This window comes from Haliotis cracherodii, unplaced genomic scaffold, assembly GCF_022045235.1.
Source record: "Haliotis cracherodii isolate W230 unplaced genomic scaffold, xgHalCrac1.p SCAF_3, whole genome shotgun sequence".
In the NCBI taxonomy this organism is placed as follows: domain Eukaryota; kingdom Metazoa; phylum Mollusca; class Gastropoda; order Lepetellida; family Haliotidae; genus Haliotis; species Haliotis cracherodii.
This window is the reverse complement of record NW_027266286.1, coordinates 73,595,186-73,605,873: the sequence shown is the minus strand read 5'-3', so window position 1 is coordinate 73,605,873 and position 10,688 is coordinate 73,595,186. Positions and strand designations below refer to the sequence as shown.

The window sequence follows — 10,688 nt, the reverse complement described above, 5'->3', positions numbered from 1 at the left end:
TCACCGACCCATCACCGTTTTCACCAGTTCACTTTCCAAATAGGAATTATACATAGTACATGTATTTGAGGTAAATATCTCATCGAAAGACAAAGGACGTTACGACAAAGGTGTGGTATGTTGATGGCATAGATTGGGATAGATTCATACAATAAGTGCTTGTACTTTGATACATGCAGATAGCGCCATCACGAAATCACGTTGTCGAAGCAACGTCACGTGACACACACGAGGAAAGCAACCAGACGCGGGCAGAAAGACGATTCACAGCGGAGCAGGTATTGAGGTATGTGACGCATTTTATACAGCAGTGTACAGATGACTTTTTGTAATAGTACCTTGTTGTGGTGTAGCATATATTTCGTTTGTTTATGTAAAGGGGTTTGTTTCTTTTATTTACTAACAAATGTATGTGAGGTGAGGTGAAATGGGGTTTAACGTCGCGTCCAAGATTATTGCACTTATATAGCGACGTGCATGTACGTGTGTGTGTTTGTGTGGCTGATTGTACTAGTCCGGACCGATACCGATTTATAGTGCTAGCACACTGAGATACCATGCCGCAGTTTAACATGAATACCCCACTCAGACACAGTATACTGACTCCGAGCCGACCAGTCCTTGTTTTAGCCCCTTAATGCCGCGCGCCAGACAGGGTAACAACAAGTACCATCTTTTAAGGTCTTTTGGTATGACACGGCCGGGGATCGAACCCCAGACCTTCCGCTCTCCGGGCGGACGCTCCACCACGAGACCACGGAGGCGGTCTCATATGTATGTATAATGTGTACATGTAGTTATACAACGACTGCCGTTTCACTTTAATATTAATACAGAAAATAGAGTTGGTATTCCCTGTCTGATTCAAATGGGATGGCATCTGGATATTTCTGTGTAAGGCGGTTAGCAGCTGAAATCTCATCGCTAGGAAAAGACTACCCACTCTCGGTGTGATGCTACTAAGTATTAGTGTTATCAACATTAATTAACATGGAGCTAGACAGACTGGGACGGTCGATCAAGGCTTCGTGACGATAAACAGAGATTTTCCCCTTTGAACTACGAGCGATATCGGCTTGTGTCGCCCACTTGACCTGGGGGCGTGGGGAGCGTGGTGGTGGTGTCTGTGTGTGTGTGATTGCATGAGTGTGGGTGCGCGTGTGCGTGTGTGTGATTTAGTAGGAAGTTAGCTAGCGTGAATTTCCCTTTATGAATATATTATATATCACATACATGTACTTGTATACACACGTTTGGCGCTTAATATTCAATACTTGCATTTACCACCATTCAAGAGGTAACACTAAAGGTGGGAATGATATACTATATTACCATCATGAACCTGTATGTAACAATAGTCCATATGCATATGGAGGCTAAACAGAAGCGACGCGATTAACAGAATTAAGTTAAAAGTGAATATAGCAGAACTGTTTCCACACAGCTCCGATGCTGCAGGCTGTTTTCAAGTAGAACAGGCCTTTTGTTAAAATGTATATCATGAAAAGTGAACCAAATACCGCAAAACAGACCAGTGTGTTCATATATACATTTCAGCATTAACCTGAGTATAGTATGTCGAATCAGTGAGAGAGTGAGTGAGTGAGTGAGTGAGTGAGTGAGCTGTGGTACGGCACTGTTAGCAACATTCAAGTATATACAAAACTTCCCAAGGAACTGCCTTAGTCTCGTGGTGTATTCGCCAATTCAGCTTGTAAAATCCAATAGACCTCGCTAGAAACATATGTTATTCAGAGTACTATAAGAAACCCAAACAGGCTTTTAAATGGCTTATTTTACACAAGAACATTATGCAAACTGAAAAATACCCACAACGGAAACGACACTCCGTCACACGTATGTTCTATGAACGCGCTTTATGATTAACATGATTGTTTTTAAAGCAATATCTATGTACATATTCTGGTAGCAGCATCAACAACAGCATGTATTTCATTTATAATTATATGCAGTCATTACGTTTTATTATATGTACATTTACATTGTATGTCAGATAAATGCAGGAAACTACTGATGCAAGAGTTATCTCCCTTCCCACTGACCCTCACAGAAGACTTTGCCCTAGTCCTGAGTGTGGCGAGGTGTCTTCTGTTGTCTGTAATATTAATTCTAAATACGCATGTCCTATTAAGATGTTACGTAATTGGATATCGGGGTGGATACATGCTCTTACATGTTCTATGAAGGCAAATCAGTGTTGTTTGTTTCAGACCCTATCCTTTCTTCAGATACAATATACGCATCTATATTTCTTTAAGCCAGATGTTATACTTCAGATGGCGACCGCCAAGAAACTAACAGACAATCACCTGACCTGTGTCATCTGTACTGAGGTGTTCACAGACCCAGCCACACTTCAGTGCCATCACACATTCTGTAAGTCCTGTCTGCTGAAGTACACCAAGACACAGCCTGAAGCAGTACAAGCTAAGTCCATCCCATGTCCCTCCTGTAGACAACTAACGAAGGTGACCACCCCTGACAGTCCAGTAGAGGAGTGGGTCAGTCAGCTGAAACCAAGCCACGTCATACAGGGACTGATGGACGACTTTAAACCAGGGGCAGAAGGTAACTTAGTGAAAGTATATGTTCAATAAGTATAACCACATATTTAACGAGAGATTACGAGGTTTAATCCAATTGCAAAACTGAATTTCATTCCGTTGCATATTTAAGAAATAAACGACTCGTGGTCCTTGTTAATCTTACAATAAAATACTGAAGGGAGAATAAACCATGAGTCGCTTATTTTTTATTTCGTATATGAGATACCATTTTGTACATCCTTTGATGTCAATAAATTGTTCAAGTTTTAAAAACATTTACCCGTATGTAAAGAATCATGACTCCCTGAATTCAATCCGACCTCTTAAATGTCGGACAACTACAGTTTATGTCGAGGGAAGTTAAGTTTGGTATTCCCACAATACTGACGTCGATTTTCTGCTCCTTCCCTCCAAGTACTGATTGTCATATCTCGCCTACTTTTGGGTGCGATCGGTCGGCCATTGCGTTCATCTGCGCTCTCCAGCTACATCTATGGGGAACGACTTCCATCTAAAAAATAATGTTGTCCAAGTTACGACGTGATCAAGTTTCGAGCGCCTGTTTAATGTTTGATCATCGTTCTCTACGATTTATCGCGTAGCTATCTTATATTTAACACTAATGAATTGATAAATAGAGGTTATCACGCGAGTGTGTTTGGGGATGGTAAATATCCTGCATTAGGAATAAACATTGTATTCAGCGAGCCTTGGCGAGCTAAATACATAGTGTTTATTCCTAATACAGGATATTTACCATCCCCAAACACACAAGCGTGATAACCTATTTATCATATAATGTCATTCTTTAATTCTGTGCTTCAAAATCGCTGTCCCTCTCTCATAAACATTACCGAAACATTGCGAGTTTTCCTGGAATGCGCGCATTAATATTTATTACGTCACAGGGTAAGTGATGTGTCAGTCGGACAGTGACAGTAGCCAATATAGTTCCAACTGAAATCCGTTTCTTATACAGTGGCGAAGCAACATAGCGACAAAACGAAACAAGGTAACAATTCAAACATATTTCGGCCAAATCCAACTATTTTAATTTGTGGAGAAGGTTTCAAGCACAGATATGGGTACTGGTCCCGCTTGGCTAGGCCTCTTGCCCTCGCAAAATTGTTTCTCCAAAGTTGCCAAAACTTATAAAATGCCTTCGCTACGTCACAGTTAGACACTGATTTTCAGTATATTAGACTGTTCTTTTGATAATGATAGCAATTATCTCTGTAGTTTATCCAGATTCCCGATGGTTAATTCTGACTCGATCGCCGAATGACAAGGGCGACGCCATATTTGTTTATATACAATGAAAGTAGTCCTTACTTGACCTTTGATATTTGCATCTCTATCCGCATATGACCCCAACGGATATCGATTTTATCCGTTGGCTTTATCCTGCCGAAAAAACCTACCCATTATATGATAAACATGAATATTTAATAATTAGATGTGATATTTTTATTCGGATAACCTTATAGTTTTCCTTTGAATATAATGATATATATGTACCTTTATCCAGAAAACACAGGTTGATATTTGTCATTACAGCTGCCGATGCAAATGTCTGCAGTGTTTGCAAAACACAAGGGAAGACAACTCCTGCAACATCATGGTGCTCCGTCTGTGACGAGGTCTTCTGTGATGGATGTCTGAAGATGCACAACATCATGCCAATGTCACGTGACCATAAAGTTGTGGATGTGTCTGATGCTACCAAGAGAAAAACTAGGCATCGCTTTATGTGTAAAACACACAAAGACAAACAGATAGAGTTGTTCTGTAAAGATTGTAGGATGGCCATTTGTCATACATGCTGCAGTATTGAACACAGAAAATGTGACGATGTTGATATCTTAGATAATATGACTCCTCTTGTTAGAGAACACCTGTCAAATCAAAACCAAGAACTGAAAATCAAAATGACAACTTCAGAAAATATAACCATCTTAAGGAAATCTCAAATCAAAGAAATACAGACAAATGCGCAAAATATTAAAGATGAAATCAGAAATATACGTCAGAAAGTAGTAGAAGTGATTTTAAGCAAGGAAAAACAACTCCTTGATAAAGTCGACCGATCATCCGATGAACAATTACATGAATTACACGCAGAAATAAAATCCCAGGAGATTGAGCTACAGATGTACCAGCAGCAGTATGAGTTCACAGCCAATGCTGTGACGTCCAACTGCGAGAGGGACATGTATGCTGTCTACAAGTCGGTGGGTGAGGCGTCTACAGACAACAGAGACACGGGCAACAGACCAGCGCCAGGAAGGGTTGTATTCACACACGACATGGACAAGCTGAGTAAAGCAGTGGATGACTTACAGCTGGGGGAGGTTGCAGCTGTCCGTTGTGTGAGTGACCGCCAGTCTACCCCTGTTTTACATCACAATATTGACTGTAAGGGGGACGGGGATAAGAAGGATACTCATTTGAATGACGTCACAGTGTTGACTGTTGATGGTTTAACTGTAACAGTAGTTGCAGATTACTATAACAAGAACCTCAAAACATATCACACATCAGACCCAAACACGCTTGGTAATCTACTGCTTTCTGGTTGGCCTTGGCAAATAGCAAAGTTAAGTGAGAGTCAGATAGCTGTCAGTGTTCCAAACAATAAGGAAATAGTTACAGTGAATGTTACCCCAGATCCTGTATTACTGTCAACTATCAAAACAAGCAAGGAGTACTACGCTCTGTCCTCTCTGAGTCCTTCACAGCTGGCGGCGGGTACATGTAGACAGTCTCACTCTGTGGACATACTGGACATGACAGGGAGGATACTGAAGTCTATCAACACAGGTATCATAAGGAGTCCAGACTATATCCATGTCACCAGTAATGGTGACTTGAAAGTCAGTGGAGTTAACTCCCTTGTATGTGTGACCAGTGAAGGAGTCGCTGTTTTCACCTACACTCCCGCGGGAGTCAGAGCTTTGACATTTCCTCGGGGTATCACAACAACCAGCACAGGAGATATCCTGCTTGCAGACAAAGACTCCCACAAGGTGATTCAGCTGACAGAGTCGGGGCAGTTTGTCAGAGATGTCCTCACACATCAGGATGGTCTGGAATATCCACGTGGTATCTGTCTTGATGGGGACAGGTTTCTGTATGTTACATGTGGCCGATTTGTCCGCATATTCAAATTTAAAAAAACCCTGTGAAGTGAGACATGTCTACATATGTACATAGTTAAGAACGTGAGACAATTCCTCCTTTACGGCAATTTCCGATCTTGTTCATTGCTTTCAACATTAATTCACATAGTTAAGATATTACATCCTCACAGAGAGAAGGCCTATCTCATGGCAGTACCTGAGATCACGTGACCTGAGTCCGCTCACCTTGAACAGTGATGTCATTTTCTGTTGTATAATATATGTTTGAGGAGTGGAGTTGGTGAATCCCCATGCCTCTTAAAAATATTTAATTTTGATTGAATCATGTGTTAGTCGTTGCTCGAAAGTTTTATTTGACCTTCCCGACAGACATGTCCAGCAATTCATAACTTAATCGTAGTACCAAGAAATAGTAATATGAAAGAATCGGGTGATCCTTAACTTCTTTTGAGTAGTATAATATGACGGACGCGCTAGTGATTGAAGTTGCCGTAAAAGATCACAATACCAACACTGATCAACCATTAAAAAAACTCCAGCAGGGAAAACATATTGTATTACTTTTCTAAAAGTTTCAGCACCGTTTCAGTTTGATTTATGTTCAAGGTAGACGGAGCTTTAACACACATTTAGAAACCCCCTCACCAGTTCTGAGCATTATAGGCAATACACGTAGTGAAACCATATCTTGATAAGGGGTTGCCGAGGTATGTATTGCCGATATAATCAAACAATTCATTTGCAAAATTAGTGATTAGAATACATCACTGAACATCAGTTAATAGCTTATTATTGCACTTTTGTGTCAAGGAACGTTACTGAGGAATTTCACATTGTGACACTTGGTCTGTGAGTTCTCTATCGCAGTCATTAAAGTCGACTTCTTGTCCCACTTTGGGCTTTCTTCCCATAAAGCTGACACATGGTGACAACCGAAATACTCTTCAAAGTAGCGTTAATACTCAACCTAGTATGCAATTTATTAACATTGCTAAGTGTTTACATTGTTTCGACAGAATTTTATCCAGAAAATGAGTTAAATGGTGATCATTTAAAGTTTTCTAATTTTGTAATTGTAATCACGTGTAGTTTTGTCCCGCGTGTGCATGCCCATGTGTATTGTAGGATGTATTGTAGTATATATTGTAGTATATATTGTAGTATTTATTGTGGGGTTTGTATCATGACTGTTAGGATGCATAAAAATAAAAGTTTCTCAACATATTTGTTTCTAAAGTGAGGAGGGAGATAGGATTTTTTTCATATTGAAAAATGTCATCATGAAGGCTTCTTAGTTCCTGCGCATCAAGCATACCACATGGGCAAAAGAAATTGATTTGAGCTTGGCTCTTTAATGCAACGTCAAATGCCAATATGCAGAACATGATCTGCTTCATATCACGAGACATTTGACAAAAATATGTTTTCTGGCAAACTAAACACAAGGCCAAAATCGTTTCTCTCTCTTTTTACCTCCCAGGGGTGGCCCAGTGGGATAACTGCGTCTCTTCGCAATTGCCTGTCGTGGGACGTTGCTCATGTTATCAACCATGGGTTTCTATTATCCTTAATCTTTTATTTACGATCGGTCGTTATGCAACTGACATATTGCTGATTGGGTATTAAACAGTCAATCGTTCTTTGCAATTGAGGCGTTTTCATTACTTTCCCATACCCATAAAAACTGATGCCACTTTGCAGAATGAAGCGATTGAACGACAATTATTAAAAGTTGTAAAAGTCTTTATCGTTACCTTGATGTTTTCTGCGAAGCAAGACTTGTCAGTATTTAACCCACGGGTTACGTTATTGCCGGTAATAGGGCACTGATGGCCGAGTCGTGAAGAGAATGTCATGGTTCCTCACATTGGAGAAACAGACAGGATATTGCTGAACAATTGCTGAAATTGCCCTAAACCCCAACTCACTCACCCACTAACTCGTCATAAAGTGTACATGGTACATGCTTATTTGATCATATAATGAATGTACCGTCGGGATTCATTTCGTAAGGAGTATGTTGGTTTTGGTTTTCAATTCGAAATAATTCAGCTATGTCAGCAAGACCAAGAATCTTGTTGTCATATCACAACATTGAATACATGTTGGGATTCGAACCCGGGTCTTCTGTGTGACTAGAGACGCTTTGGCCATTATAATCTTCCAAATAGGCTTTGACTTTTTAGCTGTGGATAAGAGGAAATGTTTCATAGTGGAACAAGACTATTTAATACAGTTTTTAAATGCATTTAAACAAGCAACAAGTTGCATAGCAACACACGCAAGGAATGGATGGTATGTCTCTGGTATATGAAATATTCCACACAAAACCCTCCTTAGTAAGTATCACTTCATTTAAACCTTGTAAAGAGGAATATTGGAAATGATTCAGAACGTTTCATCTCGAGTGAGAGAGGTCTGTTTGAGGGCGCTTTTAACAGAATGTGAGTTATATCACGGCGTGTCAGCTGCATGTGGGTGGTTTCGATGTTTAACACATGAGGTGAAACTCATAAGAACGGGCCGGGTGCTGACAAGCCTAGAAATGTAATCACAGCAAATCTGGGATTCGAGCCCATGACCATAGGTTCCTGTCACACCTAAGGGACGCAACTCTACACATCGAGATGCAACCTCTCATTCACTTATGTCTACGAACATCAACGCTGCACAGATGACTCAATAAACCATCATTACCCTTTTGTGTTTAACACCTGTCAGCGTTGTCTTCCCTCAAAGAACGTATTATTTGCTAATTCTCGGAAAGAGTCCAGCTTCTCTCATATAAACTACATTTGTTATGGCACTGGTTGTTGAACTGTTAAGAATATCCCACTCTCGTATATGGATCTCACAACACACTCAAAACCAATCTGCCCTATGAGCTGCACAGCCACATACCCCTGCAGGTAGCTCGACATACTGCATAATATAGATACAACCAATCCATGGGCTCCCCAAACCTCCACACCTATCTGGACTTAATCTCTAATATAGAAATAATCCATGGATTGCACAATCCCTTACCACTGGGTTGCACAATCCCTTACCACTACACCTGTCTCCACACTCTCAAATATGAGGATCACCCACACGATACAGAACACTATACCACTTGACCTGTGTTGAAATACTATCCAGTATGAACATATTCCATAAGTAGCACAACCCTATACACTTACACGTATCTCAAAATACATGGGTCTTCCTTCAGTCGCATACCTCTACGCCCACCTCGAAATACTATCTGGTGTAAAACAATCCAAAGGTTGCGCAACCCTTTCCCTCTACATGTATTTCAAAATACTCTCCGACCCAAGCTGCCATGTAGCCCACGGTCAACCACACACCTGTCCGTGTATCTCTCTGTCCAATACTCTCTAACCAACAGCGGCCTAGAAGTTGGTTGTGCAGCCTTATGTAGCTTACAATTGGTTACAAGTTTAGATAAATGATTGGCAGTAGGGAACATATATTACTTAAAGGAACACCTACAATGCCCCGAAGTTGACCTAGAAAGTATCTATCACTTTGATTAGAGACGATCATGTTTGATGTCGTACAAATTGTCAGTATCCGTATTCGATGGCATTGTTTGTTTAGTTATGTGAACTTATTGACCAGTGGGGAGAGGTTTATTTGTTTGTTACTGGACGCACGAAGCAATATCCAGCTACGTGATACCTGCCTTTAAGTAAGGTGTCTAGACAAGACTGATATTGTGAACAACGATTCAGCCGTCGTGGTAAGCTGACACTATCAACCCATTATTGAGTCTGACGACACGATCCATCTGGTCGCCTCTTACGACCAACCGTTAGATCGCTGGGACCTGTTCTACTCCGCAATCCCCATGGGACAGAGGTTAATTAGCTCAATGCGGGGTAACATAGTTCAGGAGAATAAACACGATGTTGAACCAAAGCTTTAATCGTGATCAATGTAACAGACGTATTCCCGTAACGATGGCCAACGATGGGAAACAACTGACTGTCATTTATGGACCTACTCTTTAACCGGACTAATACATCACATGAATTCATCCGGGGTAGAATAGGTCCTCAGCAACCCTTTCGCTTGCCGTAAAAAGCGACTATGCGTGTCGTAAGAGGCGGTTGATGCATGCCATTGATCCAATTTGCGTGGATCGATGCTCATGATATTAATCACTGGATCGTCTGGTCCAGCCTCGATTATTTACAGATCGCCGTCATATAGCTGGAATATTGCTGAATGCGGCGTTAAACATCAAACCAACCAAGGAACTAGAGGAATTCAGCTTACGAAATACACACTATTCCTATTTTTCTTCAAGACGGTTGCAGAAGAATACAAAACAAGTTTGCAATGTGACGCTGATGAAAGATATGACACAGCAGGGCTCCTGCACACAGGGTGTACATGTAGACTATAAGCTGATACAGATGCATGTCTATGCGCGTCACTCTGTACCTGTTACAATATGTTTTAGTTTCAGAAACTATTCTCCTTTTCGGTCCTGTGGAATATTATTTATAATAGTGATCTAGTCCAGGCGAGGGGTTACATTCTCATATATGTTACAAGGTGACCCTTAAGGACATACGTAAGTGTGTTTTACTCACTGCCCGTATCTTTTCAGATTATAACAAGTTTTCAGCTACATGTTTCAGCCAAAACACTATTATGATGATGATATATAACATGTATAATTCCCAACTATATAGAATAACTGCAAATCACATTTCTCCAAATCTATCTGATATCCTACGTGGTCTCGTAGATAGAGCGTCTGTCCAACGTTTGTATAACGTGATGTTTTTAGCTGTGTATAACAGGAAATGTTTCCTATTGCAACAAGACTAATACATTTTTTTAAATGCGTTTAAAAAAAGCAACAAGTTCAATAGCCACACACGTAAGGAATGGATGGTATGTCTTTGGTATATGAAATATTCCACACAAAACCCTTCTTAGTAAGTATCACTTCATTTAAACCTTG

The 10,688-nt window shown here is 40.5% G+C and overlaps 1 protein-coding gene across 1 annotated transcript; it reads left to right on the top strand.

Annotated features, from left to right (window-relative positions):
- The first annotated feature begins 238 nt into the window (after nt 1-238).
- On the top strand, nt 239-7,409 carry LOC139473778 (uncharacterized). The gene is made up of 3 exons (XM_071256533.1): nt 239-286; nt 2,298-2,589; nt 4,125-7,409. Exons 2-3 carry the CDS (start codon nt 2,298-2,300, stop codon nt 5,750-5,752), a joined length of 1,920 nt encoding a protein of 639 aa, XP_071112634.1. The 5' UTR covers nt 239-286; the 3' UTR covers nt 5,753-7,409.
- Nucleotides 7,410-10,688: the final 3,279 nt, after the last annotated feature.

What these genes read in the sequence shown, in the direction of transcription:
- LOC139473778 (XM_071256533.1), top strand. Translation starts at nt 2,298, where the DNA reads ATGGCGACCGCCAAGAAACTAACAGACAATCACCTGACCTGTGTCATC. An exon ending in CTTTAAACCAGGGGCAGAAG is followed by an intron (nt 2,590 to 4,124) that starts GTAACTTAGTGA and finishes TTGTCATTACAG; the next exon opens with CTGCCGATGCAAATGTCTGC.